Source organism: Muscardinus avellanarius (genome assembly GCF_963383645.1).
Source record: "Muscardinus avellanarius genome assembly, chromosome: 5".
Lineage (NCBI taxonomy): Eukaryota > Metazoa > Chordata > Mammalia > Rodentia > Gliridae > Muscardinus > Muscardinus avellanarius.
The window spans coordinates 58,356,213-58,381,806 of record NC_137790.1 but is presented as its reverse complement, the minus strand read 5'-3'; the positions used below and the strand labels follow the sequence as shown (position 1 = coordinate 58,381,806).

The 25,594-nt window shown below is 34.7% G+C and overlaps 1 protein-coding gene across 1 annotated transcript in view; it reads left to right on the top strand.

Annotated features, from left to right (window-relative positions):
* CIP2A (cellular inhibitor of PP2A) overlaps window positions 1-1,675 on the top strand; it is a gene marked incomplete at both ends in the record, with an annotated part of 43,841 nt that extends 42,166 nt beyond the window's left edge. The window contains one exon of the mRNA XM_080696038.1: window positions 1,505-1,675. Coding sequence (XP_080552164.1) covers window positions 1,505-1,675 — 171 coding nt within the window. The remainder of the gene's footprint in view (window positions 1-1,504) is intronic.
* Window positions 1,676-25,594: the final 23,919 nt, after the last annotated feature.

Here is a 25,594-nt window from a genome sequence, read left to right as displayed (position 1 = left end):
GTATTTCCTGCAATCATTAAAACGTTGATTATGTGTATACTGCATGCCAGCATTTTACAGCTTTCAAGTGTACAGTCTACAGAAAAGGATTCCCAAATCTTCCTTTTTTAATTTGTAGGTTTGTTTTTTTCTACAACATAAATTTTGTTTAATAGTAACAGAAACAACATTTTAAGGGCTAAAAACATACACATAAAAGCTTATTAATAGTTTTATAAAAGGTTTTGTTTAATAATGGTAGGGGTTTTGTTTTGGGTTTTTTTTTTGTTGTTTTGTTGTTGTTTGGGGGCATAAGCCTAGGGACATTGTGCCTTTGAGTTACACCCTTAGCCCTATTTTTTATTTTGAAATGGTCTCAGTAAGTTGCTGAAGCTGGCCATGAACCTGTGATCCTCCTATCGCAGCCTCCCAAGTACTGGGATTACAAGCATGCATCTTCATGCCCAGCTAAATGTAATTTTTAAGGAATATAAAATGGTCATTCTATAATTTTGGCCCATGAAAAGTTTAAGTATCACAGTTTGGGACAAATTTTAATATTATATCGCGTGAAACATATTTTTTAGATTTTGATGTCATATGCATTCATGCCAGTAGCTATCTCTGCTTATAGAGATGATAATAATCTTTCATATTAGAACTTTGTAATTTGCAGAGATATTTTTGAAACATTTTTCTTAATTGTCATCACTTTAGCAAACACTATTAATACCTAAATACTAATACTTGTAACTGAAAAATGAAGAAATGGAGTCTGAAGTAACAGCTAATAAGTAGAATGATAAAAATATATTCTGAATCTAAGTCCAATACTTTCTACATGATTATATGATTGCATTACTTCAGTTGTAGCTATGAATTTACTACCAGAAAGAGGAAAACAGACCTGGATTAAATGATTGCGCTATGCCGGGCATGGTGGCGCATGCTTGTAATCCCTGCGCTTGGGAGGCTGACACAGGAGCATTGTGCACTTTCAAAGCCAGCCTCAGCTACTTAGTGAGGCTTTCAGAAACTTAGTGAGACCCTGTTTCTAAATAAAATATAAAATAGGTCTGGGAGTATAGCCCGGAGGTAGAAAGCCCCTGGCTTCCACCCCCAGTACCACCCAAAAAATCAATAAAAAATAAATAATTGCACTATTACAGAACATGAGTAATAGAGAAATTTAATACTACAGTTTTTTTGAGGGTCTACTTTAATGTGGTTATCTTTAAGTAATTCTTAATAGTAGTATATAACATTTTCTGCAAAATTTTAGCTGCTAGCATTAATTTAAGAAGACAAGGTAAAAGTACCTTCCCAATTTGGATTATATTATTTATTACTTATCTTAATTTACCTTATAATTAGATTAACTAATATATATATATAATATATTTTGAGATGTTGCCTTTAAAATAAAAAATAAAAATATCTTAAAATATCTGTGAGGAAGAAGCATGCTAAGTTTTTTTCTTCTTAATTTTTTCCTCCCCATCCCACCTTGTTCTCACTTCCTTAGGCTTCCTCACTGGAGGTTCAGAAGGCCCAATTGGAAGGTCGTTTGGAAGAGAAAGAGTCTTTGGTGAAACTTCAGCAAGAGGAGTTGAACAAACACTCTCACATGATAGCAATGATTCACAGTTTAAGTGGTGGAAAAATGAGTCCAGAAACTGTGAATCTTAGTATATAGACATCATGACATTTTTGAATATGTGATCTAATGATATTTTTATGTATTTATGTATTGGAGGGGGCAGTCAAGGGAGGTAATTTGTGACTCCAAAACAATGGGAAGTTGTTATTAGTTATTAATTTAGTAAAAAACCAATTTGATGCATATTTTATTTGGTCTCTTGAATAGAAATTTTTTTTAAAGTTTTCTTTTAGCTTTTATTACTTAAACTTTCTTTGGTTCTTACATGAGATGTACTTATCAAATAAAGATTGTTATGAAGACACTAGGCAATATCTTATGGGGCCACCAGGGTAAATGTGGTCTGTTATTAACAGAAATAGTTTCACAGGCACATGACTGTATTTAGATCTTAAAATCAAACTCTTGCTGATACAACAATCTTAAAGTCTAATATATTGAAAACAATCATTAGTAAAGAGGTGATATGGTACTAAGATTTTTTTCTAAAGTAGCTTACAAAATATCAGTGAATCTAAAATATTTTTATTACTACATTTAAAATAAAGTAAGATAAATAACATACATTCTAAATTTGAAAAATTAGTGAATGGTTATCACAAGTACTGCATAAAAACTAGGAAATAGCTATTGTGTTAAATATTTATATTGTCTCATAAAAAAATCCTAATGAGCCAGGCGTGGTGGTGCACGCTTGTAATCCCAGTACTTGGGAGGCTGAGACAGGAGGGTTGCACAGGTTCAAAGCCAGCCTCAGCTACCTAGTGAGGCTCTCAGCAACTTAGTGAGACCCTGTTTCCAAATAAAGTATAAAACCGGTCTGGGAGTATAGCCTGGAGGTAGAAAAGCCCCTGGGTTCCACCCCTAGTACCGCCAAAAAAAAAAAAAAAAAACCTAATGATTTATAGAATTATTTTTAAGAAATCTTTATATTTTATTCTTGTATAGTGTTGTATGTTGGCCCACCCATATCACTTCCATTTTTTAATACTTTTAATTGAATCAAATGTTCTAAGTGTAGAGTGTCTAAGTTTCTGTCAGTATTTTGATTTTATTGCTATACTCATAGCTATTAATTTACTTAGTGCTTTCTTCACTATATCTGTTTAACTTAGATGAATTTGCCTTTACTTCTATTTTAGCCATAATATATCTGAATTTATGTTTAAAATTAACATAAATATATTATTGTATTTAATTGCATTAAGAAATATAAATTGATAATATTTGTATATGTATATAGACATTTTTTCAATTTTGTAAATTTTTAAAGGTTTTATGCACAGTAAAACATTTTAAGCTGTTACTTGTTCTGTAGAAATATATTTGTTTTGAAATTGAATGTATTTTGTATTTAATATGAAAAAGCCTATAAACAGATATAACTGAAGAACAAAAGATTGTGTAAGGCAAAAAGAACAAAAAAATCAATAGTCAAAAGCTCTAGGTAAAAAAAATTTTTTTACAACTTAATTATCTCTGGACATTGAGCTTAGCATAGTTCTGTCCTATGGAACTTTTTTTTTTATGATGCCAGTATTCTGAACCTATAATTTCCATTAACATTAACCATATGTGTCTATTGAGCACTTGAAATGTAGCTGGGGCACTTCAATTAGATTTTTTTTATTTCAATTAATTTATATTTAATAGACTGTCTGCTGGACAATGCAGATCTATCCCATCCTTTCAAGTATGCATTTATTTATTTAAAGAATTCAGTTTGCTCTTTCTTTCTTTCTTTCTTTCTTTCTTTCTTTCTTTCTTTCTTTCTTTCTTTCTTTCTCCAGTACTAGGGATGGAACCCAGGGGCATTCTACCTCCTAGATACACCCCTTGTCCTATAGATACACCCCTTGTCCTATTTTTTATTTATTATTTTTTATTTTGAAACAGCCTCATTAAGTAGATGACGTTGCCAGCAAATGGCCATCCTCAGCTCTCCGCCTCCCGAATGCTGTGGTTACAAGCATGCACCACCACGCCCAGCCCACACTTTGTTTATTCTTAAAGATACACACAAATATAGATAGATAGATAGATGATGGATGGATGGATGGATGGATGGCAGGCAGGCATTCTTACCATGGTCTAGAAATACTACATGGAATATTCCAGAAGTAACAATTCATAAATTAAAAATTTCATATTATTCTGAGTAGTGATAAAATCCAACGGTATCTTAATCTTAGAACTAAAATAATCTATCCTTTATGTCTAGACTATATGCTATCCACTCATTGGTCACTTGGTAGCCATTGCATTTATCTAATCACTTGTTGGGGTATTGTAGTGCTTGTGTTCAAGTAACTCTTACTTTGCAGTATTCAATAATGGCCAAGAGCACATTAGAAGCAACACTGGCAATTTGAATATTCTGTAGTGAAGCCAGAAAGTACTTTCTTTAAGTATCACTTCAAATAATCATAAGAATGTAGAGTATAGCAAAATAATATTTTGAGAGACTAGTATACTTGCTTTGTTTTATCATTTTTAATCTCTGTACCTAATTTATAAAGTAATCTATATTATAGGTAATATATGTATGATTGGTACTTCCATTAGTTTCAGGTGTCTTATTGGTGATCTTGGAACATATCCTCTACAAATAATGGGGGTGGGGGGCCACTGAGCTCCATACCTACATATATATATATATATATAACAGTCTTAACCTTTTTAAAATACAATTTGAGCCTGTTTATTTTTAATCTTTTTGAAGAGGAAAAATTATAATCTCAAGGTTAGTACTAATATTCTCTATCACTTTCTTACTGCCTCTTGTTTCTTGAAACTAATCTCTATTAGTTTCTTTAATATGCTTAATTTATTGGGCACTTTTCTGGTTGTTGGTTTTTTGCTTTTGATTCTACATGTCTCAAGGTAAGACCAAAATATAATATGTAAAGTTTTTTCTTTAAAAAACTATTATTGAGTCGGGCATGTGGCGCATGCTTGTACTTCGAGCATTTGGGAGACTGAGGACAGGAGGATCATAGGTTCGAAGATAGCCTCATTACTTAGCCTCATTGCAACTCAATGCGACCCTGTTTCAAAATAAAGAATAAAAAATAGGTCTGGGGTATAGCTCAGAGGTAGAATTCCCCTGGGTTCCATCCCCAGTACAGGAAAAAAAAAATTACTGTCAATTTCGAGCTCCTACCATAAATCAGGATTTCATTAGTGATTCCTGTGTGTATATGTTGTCCTAATGGAGAGAACAAAATTTAGCAAAAATATAATTAAATACTATTTTTCAAAGCCTGAAAATTTTGCTAGGAACAACATATACTTGTCTCCAAAGTATATGTTAACACAATTTCTTTTACTTACCACTTATAGAGGCTTCTCTTAAAATTTGGCTGGTTAATACATATGCTAAACTTTCTATTAATTTAATGTCAGGCCAAAAACATAATAAAAATATAATATTGTAACTAGGAGGAAATGTAAAATTTAAAAATGTAGTTAGGAAATGATCAGAATACTGCTCTTTTGGGTCTGTTTACTTAAATGTCATAAAGACTAGTTACCTTAAGAATGTAAAGTGATTGTCTTAACCTTAGCCAATTCTCTTAAGTGATTATCTTAATTATTTTCTAAACCTATTTAGGTTTAATGAGACATACTGTCTTTCACAACTACTGACATGGTGCTACATTGTAGCATAAAAGAAGCTCTGGACAATACATAAGTATTAAGTATATGGTTGTAGTTGTGTCCCAGTAAAACTTTATTAACAAAATAGATTTAAAGATTTGGTATTGAATGTTAAATCTACTCACCAAATGTCATCTATATTTTATAATCTTCATCTTGAGATCTATTTTATTTGATAATACAGCTATCTAGTTCTTTATATTTCTTCTACTCTTTATTTTTAACCTGTATGGGTAATATACAAAATGCATTATGACTTCTGGACAAGATATTATTAGGTCTGTCTTTGCTTTTTTTCTTTTCTCTTTTTTTTTTTTTTTTTTTTTTCAGGTCTGGGGATGGAATCCAGGGGCATTTGATCTCCGAGATACACCCTCTACCCTAACTTTTATTTTGAAACAGGGTCTCACTAAGTTGCAGAGGGCCTCACTAAGTAGCTTAGGCTGTCTACAAACCACGATCCAGTCTCAGCCTCCCAAATGCTGGGATTACAAGCATGCGCCACCTCTTGGCTTTCTATTTGTTTTGACAAAGTAAAGAATTTACTTTCACTGTCCATTTAGAGTTAATATTGTAACATTTAATATGAAATATAGAAACCTTGCAAATATGTAGGACAATTTATCATTTTCTCATCTTTAATGCTATAGTTAAACATAGACAGCACAAAAATAATCCCCCAAACAGCATTACAATTTTTGTTTTGAACAAGTACATGGAAAAATTCTGGCTCTCAAGATCATCAATATACTTACCTATTTGTATGCAATAATATAAATAATATAGTTTCATCAGTTTAATAACTAGTTTTTCTGTTTGGAAGTAATAATTTGTGGGAAAAACTACAAATATACTATTTCTCATCCCACTTTCCTCCATTAGGTTAAGCATTGATATTTCTTGCCTGAATCAGTTGTACTTTGATGGTTGCCAAATGGTCATTTTCTTTTGTTCTAATACTTTTATTGCTGCATTAAAGTTTCATAGTCTCACTTCTTTTATTTTTAGTGGTAGAAATTGAAGATTTTCTTATGATATCCTTTGAATAGCAATCTAGATTTTATCATTTATAATATCATTAAAAACATTAAAACAGTACTTACAGCTTTGCAGTTAGTTAATACAGCATATATATATATATGTATATATATATATATATACACACACACACACACACACACACACACACACATACATACATACACTCTTACAAGCCTAGAATTTAAGATTTTCTTTCTGTAGTTTAAGAAAACAAATAGTATAAGAATATGGAAATTTTAGCAGGGCATGGTTGTGCATTCCTGTAATCTCAGTAGTTGGAAGACTGAAACAGGAGAATCACAAGTTTGAGGCCAGCCTCAGCAACTAAGAAAGACCCTGTCTCAAAAAAAAAAAATGTGGCTGGGGCTGAAGCTCAGAGGAATAATACCTCTGGGTTCAGTCCCCAATACCAAAAAAAATTTGTATATTTTTTAACCATAAAATCTTTTGGATATTATTTTTCATCATAGACCCCTTAGTTTGAGAATTACACATTTAAGTCAAGAGAATATTTGGGTCGTCATTTGGCTTGGCTTTCTGAATGATCACCAATAAATATTAAGTGTCTCGTACCCATAATAACACAGTGTTAGGTTATAAAAATAATTACATATTTCCATCCTTTACTGAACTTACCTTCAAGATGCTGAATTTTTAAAAAGTAAAATAGATTTTTAATTTTTTCCAAATGGACCTACTACGTATTTGTCCACAAATTAAGAGGAAACATTTGTGGAATTTAAAAATCATGTTTTCTTTTGAATATACAAATCTCTTTGAACTTTATTTTTTGCTGCTTTTCAAAGACTAAGGTCTATTTTACTTACACTTTTGTTCATCTAAACATTTCATAAATAGACTAGAAAAAATATATCACCATGAATAAGTGATGTAATAATTCTTAGAACCTAGCTTTTTTGTGCATTGAGATACAAATATCCTTTCATAAAGGCCATTAAACACAAAAAGAAGTAAGCATCTTGTCTCTCATCTAAATGCATTTTTAGTTTTTAATTCCCCAAAGACACAGTGTTAAATGATCTTGCTTGGGATTTCAAAAAATATGGCTAATCCTACAATACATAACAAATAACTTCTTATAATCTTTTTATAAGAGTGACATTTTCAAAGTTAACAGATCAGATTTTAGTTTCATTATGTTATTAAAAACTAATTTTCTAGTACGTAGCTGAGAATTTGGCAGTAGCTAGTGAACATGAGCCTGCCTTTCCATTCCATTATCTTCTCTGTTGTTTTAAGAGTTATATTTCATCTCACTTAACCTCAATAAGCCAAAAGATATGATGTATTAGAGTGTCTGACCTGGTCCTTTTCTCAGACTTCAAATAAAAGGGCTTCTGATTAGCCCTAGGAAAATCAACATTGTTCATGTTTAATTAGACTGGGTTTTCAATTATCCACAAAATCTAGGATAAATACTACACAGCAATCTGTGTTATGTTCATAGCTAGTTAGCATCTTTGAACTGAAAAGACTATGAAAGAACAGTGAGCCTAGGCCCCTTATATTAGACAAATATTTAAAGTTTATGTAATATCTTCAGAAAGGAAGTCCCATGATTCAGACACAAACTGGCATGTAGTTAAAAATTAAACATATATGGCCAGGTGTGGTGGTGCACGCTTGTAATCCCCGCGCTTGGGCGGCGGAGACAGGAGGATCGCGCAGGTTCGAGGCCAGTCTCTCTGGCTTAAGACACTGTGTTTCCAAATAAAAATATAAAAATAGGTCTGGGAGTGTAGCCCGGAGGTAGAAGGGCTTCCAGGAACCCAGTACCACACAAATAAATAATAAATAAATAAATAAATAAATAAATAAATAAATAAATAAATATGGCCAGTTGTGGTGGAACATGCCTGTATTCCCAGATACTATATATATATGTGTATCTTTAAGATAGATGTGTGTATAGGTTTACGTAAAAAGGATAGTGGTAGCTCCTTAGCAATGAAATTATGATTGACCTATTTGTATTCTAAAATTTTTACAATCAATACTGTTTTATTTCACGAAATAGATTGAGTAGTATTGGGATTAGCTCTTCTATAAAGGTTTTATAAAATTCACTTGGGAATTCATCCAGCCCTGGGCTTTTTCTTTGATGGTAGGCTCTTTATTGCTGTTTCAATCTCGTTGATTGCTATTGGTTGGTTTAAATGCTCTCTATCTTCTTGACTCAGTTTAGGAAGGTTTCATTTATCTAGAAAGTTGTCATTTTCTTCCAGATTTTCCATTTTGTTGAAGTATAGTTTTTCAAAGTAGTTTCTGATAATCCTATGGATTTCTACACTGCCAGTAGTAATGCCTCCTTTTTCATCTCTTATCTTTGTAATTTAACTTAAAAGCATGTCTTCATAGATTGTATAACATCTAGGTTTGACTTCTGGCTTTACCTAAGGAAAGTGCTTATTTAACTTTTACTCTATAAAATAAGAATATTAGCCAGGTGTGGTGGCGAATGCTTGTAATCCCTGCGCTTGGGAGGCAGAGACAGGAGGATCACACAGATTCAAAGCCAGCCTCGCTGGCTTAAGAGACCCTGTTTCCAAATAAAAATATAAAAAATAGGTGTCTGAGAGTGTAGCCCGGAGGTAGAAGGATTTCCAGGAACCCCAGTACCACCACAGAGAGAGAGAGAGAGAGAATGAATGAGAATATTATGTATTTATTAGAAATAAAAACTCTAAGCCGGGAGTGGTGGTGCACGCTTGTAATCCCAGCATTTGGGAGGGTGAGAGAGGAGGATTGTGGTTCACAGCCAGCCTCACTACTTAGTGAGGTCCTTTGCAGCTCAGACCCTGTTTCAAAATAAAGAATAAAATATAGGATTAGAGGTGTAGCTCGGAGGTAGAACGCCTCTGGGTACTGTCCCCAGTGCCACGAAAAAAAAAACTTTAGAAAAACATCATGATTTTTTAATAGGCTTTCAGTATGTGTTTATCTCTCATGAGGGAAAAATGGAATAGAGATAACATATGTGATAGATGTGTCTTCACTTAGAATAATTTATAGACTAAATAATTTCATTGACTACTATAGTGTCTGAGTTGCTCTCCAACATAATTTTTTTCTATTAAGAAGCTAATTTATGAAGTGTTATTTTTGTCTTTAAAAGAATTTTTCACCGGGCATGGTGGTGCACGCTTGTAATCCCCGCGCTTGGGAGGCGGAGACAGGAGGATCGTTCAGGTTCGAAGCCAGCCGCACTGGCTTAAGAGACCCTGTTTCCAAATAAAAATATAAAAAATAGGTCTGGGAGTGTAGCCCAGAGGTAGAAGGGCTTTTAGGATCCCCAGTACCACAAAAAAAAAAAATTCTTGCTGCAGAACAGCCTTTCTTTGTATGTTATAGTATTTTTCAATAAATGAGTTATCTATAAAATTCATTTTGAAGTTGCACTTTTTTTTACTTTTCCAAGAGAGATTATTTGGAAAAACATTTGCTAACTTTTAATAATAATACAATATGTCTCGAATTTTTATCTCATTTTATTCCTAGGTCTTGACAGATTTATGGACACTAAGAACAAACCGCTTTTTAAATAATACCTGACTAGTTTTCTCTGTGAGACGGGGACTGTGAATTGTGGCCAGGGGCATTCTGTCTCTGAGCTACAACCCCAGCCCTTTGTTATTTTTTGTTTTGAAATAGGGTGTCATTGGGTTGCTGAGAATCTTGCTAAATTGCTGAAGCTGGTTTCAGACTTGTGATCCTCCCTGTCTCAACCTCACAAGAACTAGGATTACAGGTATGCACCACCATGCCTGGCTAATACTTGACTACCACATAATTTTAATAGCCTTGCTGATTTGATTTTTTAACTTAATATAGTTTCTCTATTCTATGTTAATATTTTTATTTGGAAGTGGCATTTAGTCTCTTAAAAAGTCCAAAAATGTTCACTGCTACTTATCCCATAGTAAATATTTATTATGTTTACACAGATAAAATTATAAATCTTTGATTATAAGGGAAGGGTTATAAGACTATTGGAAAATTGTATAGGATCAAAAGGAAAAATGTTTTGGTGGTGCATATTTGAAGCTGGCCATGTAAAAATACTCAGAATAATAAACCAGGTCACCCTGAACCTTTTAGTTTAAATGGCATCTCATGCAAATATCCTTGAAAATATTAGACGAATTAAGGCCATGACTTGACTTGCAGCTATCCTTGAGCTACTGAATAGGAGACTTATTATTGCTGTTATAGGTAGATCCAAGTAGTGTAATAACTTTGTCAAATTTACTTTTTTATGTTCCTTTTAGATCTGGCAATAACATCACCCTAATTTTAAAAATTATATGAGATTTTCTCTTTGGACACTAAGGGATTGAATATTAAGTTACATGATGCAAAAATTCGAAAACTAAGATAAAATACATAGATTTCCAGTTTCTCCCTGACATGCAAGGAACTTGTCTCCTACACTCACAGTAAGAAAGCTAAAGAAAATGAAAAAAAAATCTGTGTGTTTTAATCCATTAGATAATTGAAGTCACTGGGAAAATACCATATTGGAAACTGTAGAGATAGATGAAGACAGATTATGTTAATCAGTTTACCTGAAAACATTGGGCTTACCTGAAACATTGATTGGGGCACTTAACTTACTGATAAATTGCTAGAAGCTATGTGAACTAGCTTGAAAGTTTAAAACCCTTGAGGGAATCCTGATCAGCCATTCTTTGGAGGACTGTAGGTAAATCATAGTGCCCAGACAGAATGTCATGATCTTGATGCCTCTTTTCTATAAGGACTGACAATAGCAGTAAGCATGTGGTTTAACCAGATGATCTCTAAGACCCAGTGACTCAAGGGCCAACAAGGGAAAAAAAATCCATTAACCATTGTCCACCTTCTGAACTCATCCAGTTAAGAGTAAGATGCTTACTAAGCTATAATACCAGAGTACTTGCTGGCAGGGGCCTCAGCTTGGAGGAGTTAGTAGGCTCGCATCCTTTCCAATGTGGCTCATATCATTGCTATTTTTGTGGCTCCAAGGAGTTGGAAGAAGTCCCTACAGACCTGTGTGCAGTGGTTTAAGGAGTACCACTACAAGCTCATCTTTCGTAGGAAGTGGTCACTCCCAAAGATGGGAAACTTCTGCTGAACTCAAATTCTAGCAACTACCAGTAATGCCTATGTCTATAAGAAGTAGAGATCCAGAGTCATCACTGAGAACAGTAAGGCAGTTGCCAGTCTTGCCATGCCTTTTGACAGTACATAGCTTTTGGCATTTGAGCAAAAAGGATCAAGGAAACTTTAGAATAGGATGTTGAAAAGATTGGGGGGAAAAAAGTAACAAAATGTTCTTGGGAATTTGTAATAAATTAGCAGTAAAAAAATAAACTTCTCACCCCATCTTTACACTTTATTAGGCTTTACCCCTGGCTGCCCCCCCCACACACACACACCAGCTTCTTACAATGACCAGAACAGAAAGCACCCTCTATATGCAGGTTGGTGTGAGGAGAGTAAATTTGAAATTTATCCAACAAACAGACTTTTAACCAACAAGAAAAAAACTGCCTTATCAGTTTGTGGAGTGGGAAAATTACCCAACTCCAGCCTCTTCTGGCCTTCAGGGCTTACTTAACAGGAAAAGACATAGACACATTTGATGAGTTTACAGCCTACAGTCATAGGTCCACTAAATGAAAGTGGTTATTACTAGAAATCCATGAATATTAATAAATGAATGTTCTTAGTAACTTTGTGCCTATAAAACTTCATAGCTTAGATGCAGTAGACCAAATTCATGATAGACATTACCAAGATGCAGAGAAGGAGAAACAATCTGACAAAATGGAATCAATAATAATCCAAAATAGGAAGTAGGGGAGAGGAAAGAATGGGAAAAGGGAGCAAGAAGTTCTGCTGAGCTATTGCATGGTGAGTGTCTATAGCTTTCCAACATCAAAAACAAAGTATTTTGAAATTTTTCACCATAAATGAAAAGATAGGAATGTTTAACCGATTTAAACAGCAGGTGACAGGTCCAGAAGCAGCCTCAACAGACCTGTACTTGTAATCCTCACCCTTGACAATAAAAAGCTATTTTAAGGGAGAAATTTACTCCAAAATGCATGCCATTCCCTGTTCATCTCCCAGCTCTAGAGTTGGCCAGGCAAGGAGGAGGTTGACCTCAGCATACTGACATAACAAACAAATATGGCTGATTTGGGCCAGAGCTGAAAACCATAAAGAGTGTGGAGTTTCTAAAATGAAAACTCCAGGAATGGGTGAAAAAAAGTTGAATATTTTTAGATTTGAGTGAAAATAGAGATATGACATATCAAAATCTCTGGGACAATATAAGGTGGTTTGAAGAGAAAAGTTTAAATCTCTTAATTTTTATATAAAATCAGATTCTGAATAAATAATCTAATGATGTATCTTACATCTCTGGAGAAACAGGAACAAACCAATTTCAAAACCAATAGTGGGTAGGATGTAATTAAGAGCTGACCTTGCTGAATTTATCAGCTCTAGAAAGCTTCTGTTTGAGATTTTTGGGTCTTCTGAGTATAGGATCATGTCATCTGCAACCAGATAATTTCAATTCTTTCCCTATGTGTATCACTTTAATTTCTTTCTCTTGCCTTATTGTTTTGCAATAAACACTTCTGTACCTCCCAATGAGAACTCAGGTCTTGGGACTGCTCAGCCTGCATAACTTGAGTGATTTTTAAAAATCTCTCTCTACACACACACATACACATACACGTGTATTATACACATCCTATATTGGTTCTGTTTATCATATTGGTGCATATGTAAATTTAGGAGGGATTTTTTTCTCTTGATTTCAGAAGCACTGTAGTCCTTCAAGATAAGATTGAGCATATAACCCTTTGTTGTTAAGGAACAACCATGGAAAATTAAAAGCCAGACTTGTGTGAGAGAATTAAAGTTGTGAAGCTCAAAGTGATGCCTTTGTGTTGATAAATTAAGATTAATTGTCAAACCAACATACTGGCTACTGAGGCTGTAGTTCCACTTTGCCAAGTTCCCACACTTGATAACTTTAAAGTATAATATATTTGTAGATAGTGATATGATTCTTATGACAGAGTTAAATAAAATTTTCTCTATGCCAGAGGCCTTCTTTATGAGATAAATTTTGTGTGTGTGAATTATTCTTCCTAATCTCAAAGTCTATATCTTTTGTGACTACTTTCACTTAGTTTAAATGTAGTGAGAAGGTAAAAAAGTTTAAGGGATTATAAGGCTGTAGCAGTAGTAGTAGTAGTAGTAGTAGCAGTAGCAGTAGTAGTAGCAGCAGCAGCAGCAGCAGCAGCAGCAGCAGCAGCAGCAGCAGCAGTAGTTTTTTAACAAAGGAGTAGACAAAATGGACATGGCTAAACAGTCTGGAGAGCAGTCTGCCCTAAGGAAGATCTTAACAGAAAGCAGTAAAAACTTCAAGCAGAAGTGCTTACCAGAATTTCAGTCGAAAGTCTGAAGAATAAAGCAAAATACATGTAGTAAGGAGTCCATTGTTAGTGTCAATTACTATCCTGTGGCACGCCTGAGGGTAAAAGAATGATGAAGACAGAGTAGATAGAGTGTGGAAGGCCAGAGTACCTCACTCTTAGCAAAGGGCCCGCTGGACACTGGTCCACAGCTTTTATTTGTTCTAAAGGGGAGAAGTTGAGCTATGGATGCCACTGCATATGTACAGGGTCTGAGTTGTAATGTTTAACTAGTAGATGTGCAGTGAGGGAGGGCAAAGTCTAACCAGGCAAACTGCAAAACAATTGCAGTGTCTTGGAGATAGTGTTTAGCAATAAAACCACTGAGTATGTACAGAAGATTATGAGACAATGTTTGACAAGTGGGATACTTGGGAAATGACACCCGCAAGGGACACAGGAACGTTTACCTTGGAGGAAAAGGCTGCTTTCAGTGAGTCCATCAGTCTAATCATGGCTTTCCATGACCCCTAGACCTTTCTACGGCAAATGTTAACCTGTTTCTGGCGGTCAAATTATCCACAATCAGGACTTAGTAATTATTGTAACATATGATTTAATCAAAAGAAAAAAAGCCTAAGTAGTAGAATCTGGACATAAAATTAGATCTGGAGAATCAGTGAATTCAGCAAGCTGAAATTACCACCTTGCCTTCTTCTAAGGGTTTTTCTTTCTTTCTTTTTTTAATACCTCACAATCAAATTCATAACTGACTTCAGAATCTTGAGAGAGGATGAATCTACAGATAAGAAGAAACAATACATTCTAGAGTATGGAGGTAAAGTGAGATGCCAGGTGCAGAATCAAGAAGATATTTAATATCAGCATTTCTAAAATACTTATTCAAAAAATACTTAAAAATTTGAAGTGCTTTCTGCTTTTTCTGCTTTCTATTCATGGATGACTACCAGAGCATTTCTTGTCATTAAAAAACCCTGTGAAATATATTATCCTTCTCCAGCTGCTGCACAAATTATTATACTGCTCACTAGCAGAATTCTAATGAGATACCTAGGATTTTTAAGAAAGCCGAATGATAATAACCATCAAAAATAACATCAGAGAACTTCAATCACATATGATAACAAAATAATGCCAATTATATTAACTTACTTGAAAACAAAAAATTAGGCCAATCTATTTGACAATATACGGTCACTTGTCAACAGTAGGGATATACACTAAGAAATGAATCATTACTTGATTTTTGTCATGGTGTGAACATCATAAAATGTACTTTGATGAAATAGCCTACTATGCACCTAGACTATATGGTTTAACCGATAGCTTCTAGGCAACACACCTGCACAGCATAGTACTGTACTAAATGCTAGAGGCAGCTGTAACAAAATGGTAAAAATTTGTTCTTAAACATATCTACCATACCAAAGGTAAAATGAAAACTTATGAGAGATTAAAAACACTGGTATACTTCTCTGGGGCACTTACAATCAATGGAGCTTGCAGGACTGGTAGTTGTTCTGGATAAGTCAGTGACTCAGTGATGAGTGAACTGAGCATGAAGACCGGAAACGTTACTGTGCACTCCTGTATGGTACTAAGTGTCATAAACACTTAGCTATACTAACCTTGTAAGTTATTCTTCCATAATAACCTCAGCTTACTGTAATTTCTTTTTCTTTGTCACAATATTGGAGACTAAATCCAGGGGCCTTGTGCATGCTAGGTAAGTGTTTTACCATTGACCTAGTCCATGGTAAATTTCTTTACTTTATAAATTTTAATTAAAAAATGACACTTGTACAATAGCACCTTAAAGCACAAACACATTGTACAACTATATAAAATATGTTGCATATGTTCTTATTCTATAAGCTTTTCCTGTTTTTAAGATTTTTTATTATTTGTACATTTTAACCTTTTGTATTAAAAAATAAGATACAAATACACACATATACAGGGTCAGGATCACCAGTCACTGTCTTACTCCTCCATGTTTTGTCCACTGGGAAGTCTTTAGGGGTAATAACATGCACAGGACTATCATATCTTTTTTTTTTTTAAAGGGTCTCTTAAGCCAGCGAGGCTGGCTCCGAACCAGCGCGATCCTCCTGTCTCTGCCTCCCAAGCGCAGGGATTACAAGTGTGCGCCACCACGCCTGGCTGGACTATCATATCTTACTGTCTTTTTCTGGAATACTCTCCTGAAGGATTTACCTCAGTTTTTTGAGGAGATGTCACTCTTTTCCAGAAATATGCCTATGGCAATTCATTTGGTTTGTTTCTTTTCTTAAATAATAAATTTGTTTATAAGCAGATAATGTGCCAGAGAGGAATATTTCTCTCTGCTCATGAAAATCTTTGTGTTGAGGTGCATGTTTCCAAACTGTTTAAGGAGTTTGTTGAGGTCTGCTTAAGAGTCTCCTAGCTGGGAGTGGTGGCGCATGCTTGTAATCTCAGCATTCGGGAGGCTGAGACTGGAGTATGGCAGTTCGCAGACAGCCTCAGCTACTTAGTGAGGCCCTCTGCAACTTAGTGAGACCCTGTCTCACAATAAAGAATACAAAATAGGGCATGGGGTGTAGCTCAAAGGTTGAACACCCCTGGATTCCATCCCCAAACCCGCAAAAAAAAAAAAAAAGCCTCCTAAACCCTTCACTGTGAATGTTCTTTTTCTTTTCTTTCTCTCTTTTTTTGTGGTCCTAGAGATGGAACCCAGGGTCATTATGCCTCCAAGCTACACCCCTGGCCCGATTTTTTATTCTTTATTTAGAGACAGGCTCTCACTGAGTTGCAAAGGACCTCACTAAGTAGCTGAGGCTGACCACAAACTGTGATCCTCCTGTCTTAGCCCCTCAAATGCTGGAATTCCAAGTATGTGCCACCATGTCTGGCTAATTTTCTTGATGATTCTTTTTTCCTGTGTAGACTCATGTTCTCTTGCCTCTTCTTCAGCTGCTGTCTCTGAGCACTTCCTTCCCTTCCAGTACTCTGCTCTATGCACTCTGCCTATCTTGACTACTGCAGACTCCCATCTCTGCTGCCTTAACCCAATGAGGTTGCTGGGCATGGTTTGGAAACAGCAAGCCGGAGCAGTCTTGTGACTTACCTTTTTTATTTCTCTTCCTTTAGAGATCATTGTCCTCTTCAGTTATTGAAGAGTTACTAGAATCTATTGTGTTATGTATAAGAGGGACTCCAGATAATGGAAAAGAAACCTCATTGGAACCAAGGAGGAGGTCTAAGGGAAGAAGAGGAAGAGTGAGGTTTATTCATGGAAATACTACCGCTGACTATGTGTACATACGTGAATATATCAACGTGGATCTCAGTACTGTGCACTGGGAAGAGGAAAAATGGGGGAGGCAGGGGGCACCAAGGGCTGTGTGCATGTATGTCACTGTCAACATGATTTACATTGTAATGTAAGACTAATGCATCAGTAAAAGCACATAAAAAGTATTGGTTTAGACAGATGGTAAATCTTGTTTCTTCATCTTGTTGTAAGCAGACTTATCAGTCAAAAGACATATAGTAGTTTGAGAAAAAAATTGTGTTAATCTTAAAAGAATGTTTCAAAATCTAGAATAAAATCTAAACTCCCTAATCAAAGTCGTCCAATATGTGCCTTCGATCTGATTTTTTAAAATTATTTTTCCACTGCAGGCAGAATGTCTAAATACAGTTTGCATGTTTCTCCCTCTTTATTCTTAGATTTTTCGTGTTCTTATTGCAGTATTGCCTTCTTGGCTATTATCCTCTTTTCTGTCCCTCTGTTTTACTTACTCCTATTTCAAATGATTATTTTAATTATGTTTATCTCATGTATCAACAGGATCATAGCCTTTTTTAGGATGGGAACTATGTCAAACATCTTTATATTTTTTTCGAAGGCCTAGTATGGGCAGCAGACTATTATGTTTGTAATTTATTAAATAGCCTGATAGTAGGAGCCTAAAATTTTATTTGTGCTGGTCTTAAATGAGTAGTACACAAATTATTATATAAAAGCATGAAATAGGCTATGATATCATTTTGGAATGGTCATTATATGACATTATAAATATAGTCAGCCTAATTTTAAAATAGCAGGGCATATTGTAAAAAATTTAGTGTAGGTTTACTTTGTGTATTTTGTGTCCTGTCTATAACACACAATTTTCACTGCCCTTTTCTAAAACACCAAGGATCATAGTCCTGAAATTTTATATAATATAGGTATCTTCTCTGTATGTAGTGGTATAAAATATGAAGAATCCCCATCTCTGCATTTCTATTTTTACTGGCAGTAAAGTGTAATGCTAATTGTCTACAGATAGTATCTCTGGAACTAAATCAGAGGCAAGAAGCCCAATGGTTAAGAGCATAGTCTTTGGTGCCAGACTGCATGTTTGTGCACTGGATCTGCTGGATATTAGCATGATGACTTTGTGCGGTCATTTCTTCTCTGTAAGCCTTGCTTCCAACTCTATAAACAGAAGACAATAATGACAACCAACATACAGAGTTCTGGATAACACAAGAACTTGTATCTTCTTGCCACATTCAGTGTGAGTTTAGTACTTTTGAATTTCATTGAAACATTATCTCATGCATCTCAGTTGGGGCTCTGCTTTCAAAGACATAATTCCTTACCAAATTTCTCAAAGCCCCCATCGGTGACATGTTGCAGAGAGACCTAGTCATCATCCCGATTTTAGTACATTTGGTAATGTCAGCCTGCTTTACTAAGACTACTGCAAAAAGTTTAAGACCCAAAGGAACTCATAATACTTAATGCCTATTGGTCCTGCCAGGATATGGCTTTCTTTAAAAAAATAATAATAATAGGAATAGAACTTAGGGACATTCTACTTCCAAGCTTCATCTCCCCAACCCTATTTTATTTTGAAGCAGGATCATACTAAATTGCTGGGGATGGCTGTGAATCTGCGATCCTCCTCTCTCAGCCTCTCCAGTACTGGTATTATAGGCATGAGCCATAGTACCAAGTTAGGTTGTGACCATTGTTAATTAGTGATAAGCAGAATCAAATTATAATTTTTATGCCCTTAACCTTATTACAATCCTTTTATAATGATTTTTCTATTAAGCTGAATCAAATTATAATTTTTATGCCCTTAACCTTATTACAATCCTTTTATGATGATTTTTCTATGTATGCTCCTATTTGTTGTTTTGGTGTGAATATTTCTCACTTCCAGAATTCACCTTCCTTATTCACCAGTGTTCACCATGTGACTGGCAATGGGCCAGCTGCTTTTTTAAAATGGTCATGAGCTGAATTGACTGGAAATAAGTAAAAAGATGAGAAAGGCATTAACTTCATAAGAAAGAAAATAGGAATAGGAAAAAGAAACAAACAGGATATGTGGAATAGGGAAATAAAGTTCAGACTTCACAACTTATCTTCTTCGATTTAGTGAAAACTGCCAAAAGCTGCACCTAGAAGTATATGTTCACAGCAGAAAAATCAGGCAGCTCTAATTTACATGAGGTATGATTTTAATGTGCGTGTAGGTGGCATGAATTATTTAATAAAGTGCCATATAGAAAGTTTATCAAAGCACTACTGCATATGAGTCTAGCTTTATTGGCCCATTTTGTGTTCAGTTTTAATCATGAAAAAAAAAGTCCTCTTGCTAAATGACAGACTCAGGAATTTTCAGGTATGAGCAGTCCAAAATTAGACATTTCTTTTTTTTTTTAATTACAACCAGACATGATCAAAGAATAAACTTGTTCTGCTTATTGTGTGTCCAATTATAGACCATTCTTTAGTAATACAAATATTTTATTTTAAATTTAGATACATGATTTTCTCAAAAACTTTGCAGTATTTGTGTGTGTGTGTGTGTGTGTGTGTGTGTGTGAGAGAGAGAGAGAGAGAGAGAGAGAGAGAGAGAGAGAGAGAGAGAGAGAGAGAAACTGGAATGGAACCCAGAAGTATTCTACTTCTGAGCTACACCCCAACCCTATTTATTTATTTATTTATTTATTTATTTATTTATTTATACTGGGGATGGAACCCAGGAGCATTATACCTCCAAGATACACCCCCAGCCTTATTTTTTATTATTTATTTTGAAACACGGTCTAATTGAGTTGCAAAGGGCCTCACTAAGTAGCTGAGGCTGTCTTCAAACCATAATCCTCCTATCTCAGCCTCCCAAATGCGGGGATTACAAGCGTGCACCACCACGCTCAGCTCCTATTTTATTTTGAAACAAGGTCTCACTGAGTACACAAGGTTTTGCTAAATTGTTGAGACCAGCAGCAAACCTTAGATCCTTTGTCTCAGCCTCCCAAGTACTGCAATTACAAGTGCTCACCACCATGCCCAGAAACAATGACCTACTTTATAAGCTATGGCATTTGTCTTCATCTTTACCTGTTAAAAGATGAAATTGGTTATATTCACTTGAATGTGTAACCTCATTAAAAATAAGCTAGGCATAAGAGCTTCTAAACAGAAGTCAGTCTTTTAAACCGAGACACTCGTTTTAAAACACCCAACCACACCCCACCATGGATTCTTTCTTTGATAATTATACCAGGTTCACAAAGAAGTTCCTAGGTTGTTGAGATCTTTCAGTATAAAAGGTGAGCAATTAATAAACTTGAACAGTGAATAGGAGAAAAAAATCTCTTGTGTGTGATGGTGCTGGATCACTTCTGTCTAATAACAATTTTCCAAGTAAGTAGGCACCATCTGTTAAAATATCTGTGCCCACCTGGCTATGAAAAAAAAATGATGACAGGGGAGTGCTTGTATTAGAAGAAAGAGATTTGGAAAAGTAAATGAGCTCTGGAGAAATATTGAAAGCAAGTTTATCCATTCAACATTTACTATTTATTTAGAGTAGCATTAAGTTGTCATAAAAGATTTATATCCCCAAATAATTAATTCTAAAATATCTCAGTCATGTATTGTGTAATTTTTTTTCAGTGTTAGGGATCAAACTCAGACCCTTGTCCATGCTAGGCAAGCACTCTACCACAGAGCTATAACCCCAATCTGCAGTAATTACTGTTTTGAAGCTGTCTTTCAATGACTAATGTTCATTTTCCTCATGTCCCAAACTATTGTAATCCTTAATTTTGAGCTAGACATAATGTCTCCTGGAATTAGGACTGTTTCTAGTGGCCAGAGAAATACAAGCATCCTTTGTAGCTGGGCATAGCCATGTAATCAAAATCTTATTAATCTCATGTAAATGGGAAGGGCAAATTATTTCTGGGGGAAAATAACTTTAAAGAATATTTTTTTTCTTCTTTCCTTTTTTCTTTCCAACTGTAACTGGGCAAAATGGCTGGGTCTCTGACAGAATTTGAATAATAACTTGATCTAGGGAATGGAAGCCATGAGTAGTAGTCATCAAGATAGAAGAAATCTGATCCTTTATGATGGGATACACAGGAAAGCCATGGGTTAGCTCCTTCCAGACTTTATAAAAGAAAACAAACTTCTGTCTTGTTTAAGTCATTGTTATTCTGGGGCTTTCTGTTCCTAATTTGTCCACTTACAAAGGGCAATTTTGTTATTGTTGTTGTTTCCCTTGGCTACTAATACTGGGGCTATCAGGAAAGACTGACTAAATATAACTATATAATCCTCCAAAGCTAGACAAAACATTGTAAGTTATAAAAAGAAAAGATAAATATATTTATCTACATCAAAATATAAAACAAAAGTTACTATGTACAAATTCAGAATACAAATGGATAGATTTGGTAAATTAACAATCACAGACATAGCATAAAGACACAAAATATATCAAGAATAAGTATTGAAAAGAGAAAGAAAATACTTGTATAAAAACAGGCAAAACAAACAGGCAGGACAAAAAAACTCAGACAAAAGTCAATTCATGTGACTGATAAGCATTTGAAAAGATGCTCAAAGTTTTGTTATTTTTTATTGGTGCATTGTAGTCTTACATGGGGTACAAGGTAGTAGAGGCATACATGCACACATCACTTATTTAGTCCTTCCCCAATTCCCTCCTCATTCAATCCCCCTTCCCTCCTTCTCATGTTTGGCTTTGTGATTGACTTTTATATGTTGGTGAATGTATATCATGTACAATAGTGTATTTCCCTCTTCCCTCTTCTCATAATTCTGTTAGGTCACCTTATTTGCTCATCTATGGTTTCTCCTTCTACGTCTAGTTTCTCCCATTATGCATTTTCTTCTTAGCTTCCACATATTATGGAGAGAATCTGATTTCTTACTTTTTGAGACTGACTAATCTCATTTAGCATAATGTTCTCCAGTTCAATCCATTTCCCTGTAAATGTTCTTTATGGCTGAGTAAAAGTCCATTGTGTACATATCTCATAGTTTTGTAATCCATCTATCAGTTGATGGACATCATGCCTGGTTCCATGGTTTGGCTATGGTGAATTGTGCAGCTATGAACACAGATATGCATGCATTAGTTTGGTATTTTGGTTTCCATTCTTTTAGGTAGATACACAGAAGTGGTATTGCTGGACCATAAATCCACTGAAAAATCCAGAAAACAGCCCACTCAGGATATCCCACAAAAAAAATAAAATACTTAGGAATAAACCTTACCAAGAAGGTAAAAGACCTCTACAAAGAAAATTATAAAACATTTAAAAAAGAAATTGAGGACGACCTCATAAGATGGAAAGACTGTTCATGTTCTTGAATAGGCAACCATCATTTATGATCATCATAAATATCGTTAAAATGGCTATTTTTCCAAAAGTTATCTACAGATTCAATGCAATACCCATTAAATTACCAAGTTCATTCCCCACAGACATAGAAAAATAAGTCTTTAAATTCATTTGGAACAACAACAACAACAACAAAAACCAGAGTGGCCAATGTAGTTCTCAGCAACAAAAACCATGCAGGAGGAATCACGATACCTGATTTCAAACATACTACAAAGCCATAGTAATAAAAACAGCCTGGTACTGGCACAAAAACAGATAAATAGACCAATGGAGCAAATAGAAAACTCAGAAACAAATCTGCACACTTTCAGTGAATTGATTTTTGACAAAGGGGCTAGAAACATACACTGGAAAAAAGATAGCCTCTTCAACAAATGGTGTTGGCAAAACTAGTTAACCATATACAGAAAAATGAAAATAAACTGCACTTTCTCATCCTGCACAAGAGTCAATTAAAGATGGATCAAAGAGTTGGAAATAAGACCAGAAACCCTGAGGCTCCTTGAAGAGAGCATAGGTCCAACACTGCTACACACAGGCACAGATACTCCAAAGGCACAAGAATCTAAAAGATGGATCAATATGTGGGATTGCGTTAAAATGAAGAGATTCTGTAAAGCAAAGGAAACTATCAAGAACTACAACAGAGAGCCAACAGAGTGGGAGAAAATTTTTGTCAACTATTTCTCTGATAGAGGGCTAATATCTATAATATACAGAGAACTCAAGAAACTCAGCACTAAAAAAAACAATAAAAAATGAGCAAGTGAACTAAATAAACACAAAAGAAGAAATTCAAATGGCCAATAAATGCATGAAGAAATGCTCAACATCATTGGCAATCAGAGAGAAGCAAATCAAAACTACCCTGAGATTTCACCTAACTCCAATTAGAATGGCAATTATTCAAAACACAAACAACAACAAATGCTGGCAAGAATGTGGAGAAGTGGGAATTCTAATACATTGCTGGTTGGGATTGCAAATTAGTGCAACCTCTTTGGAAAACAGTATGGTGGATCCTCAGAAGAATGGGAACAAGCTGAGCATGGTGGTGCACGCTTATAATCCCAGCATTTGGGAGGCTGAGACAGGAGGATTGTGGTTCACAGACAGCCTCAGCTACTTAGTGAGGCCCTTTGCAACTCAGTGAGACCCTGTTTCAAAATAAAGAATAAAAAAAAAAAAAAGACTCAGAGTGTAGCTCGGAGGTGAAATGCTCCTGGGTTCCATCCCCAGTACAGAAGAAGAAGAAGAAGGAGAAGGAGAAAGAGAAGGAGAAGGAGAAGGAGAAGAAGAAGGAGGAGGAGGAGGAGGAGGAGAAGAAGAGGAGGAGGAAGAGGGGGGAAGGGGAGGAAGAGGAGGAGGAAGAGGAGAAGAAAGGGAACACACCTACCATATGATGAAAGATTTTAATAGGGAAATAAAATGAAAGTAATAACAATAATATATTATTGTCAGATTGTCAAAAAGAATGAGAATGCCTATTACTGTTAGAAATATAGGAAGAAGAGTAATTTCATGCATGACTTATGTTTTTTTAAAAATGGCAGTATGTTAAAATTTAAAATCATATTATTTTTTATTTAACATTCCCATTTCTGGGATACTTTCCCAGGTAAAAATGATAAGAAAAGAGACATGTACAAGGATGCTGATTACAACATTGTTTTATAGTGGCTAAAACAAAATAGCAACAACAAAAACAAAAATCCTGAAAACTTTGATAGAACAACTTTTGAATAAGTTATGGTACATATTATATGATATGGGATAGCATACAGCCATCAAAATAATGAAAGAGAAATAATTGTTGACTTGGCAGGTTCTCAGTGAAATAGTATTAAGTGAGGAAAATTAGGGCATAGAGACCCATATGTAATTAGTCTCTCTTGCTAACTCAGGTCTTTGTGTAATATATTAGCATGTTTATCTGAGCATATAAGCATTGAGAAACATATTGAGGAATGCATCCTGAATTGTTACCTATAAAATTATACATATATTTATAGATATATATCTAACTACAATCCTAATTTATACCAGAAATACTGACCAGCATTTTGTTACACACAAAAAGGATGTTTATTGTAGGAAGAATAGAAAATAAAGATGCAAAATAATTATTTAAAGAATCCATAATTCCAAAACCCAGAGATATCCATCTAGAAATTTTATTAATGCATGTAATTTATTCTTATCAAAGTCATACAAACATATTTAATAATAAATTCTACTCAGAAGCCTATGAACTTACAGTCTAATAAACATGAAACAATCATTTTATATCCACATACCAAGTCTTCTCACAAATGTTTTCATTCTCAAATCACACCAATAAAATTAAGAAGGGAGGAAGATGAGCACCATGGAAGCAAGAGGATTTGTAAGTCCTGTTCTTCTCTTTGTGAATGTGTGACAAACCTGTATGGAAGACATCCTCTTTTCTTCCCTCCACTGTCTAGTATATTCTAACATTTTCCATGATATTAACTCTTCTATCTAGGTTAGAAACAGGAAAGAATTAACTATTGCTTAAAAAAAGTGTTTCAAAGGATCTGGGTCAGTGGCACATACCTATAATACCAGTACTTGGAAGTCTGACCCAGAAGAATCACAGATTGAAGTAACTTAGTGAGATCTTGTTTCAAAATAAAAAATAAAATAGGGTTAGGGGTGTTACTCAGAGGTAGAACACCCTGGGTTCAATTCCCAGTACTGCCTCCCCATACACACACAGAATTGCATTTCAAGGGATATAAATTCTTTGGCTCTCAAACAATTCATACACAATATTTCTTCTTTATTAATTATAATAATGTTTGATATTTAACTCTTGGTTCTGGGTATTAGAATATTTCATCAACTACATTTTAAGTAGAATGACTTGTGATCATCAATAGATTACACCATTAAAGGAGCTTCTATGTTGAGAATAAATCTTTAATTTTGTTCTCAAGTCAATTATCTTTGAGATTTGATCATTTGAATATAACAACCATTGAAATATTTTAGTTATCATCTAATTTTTAAAGACTCTACTTACTTGATTTTCAGGTCCTTATTTTAATCTCTATTCAGCCGA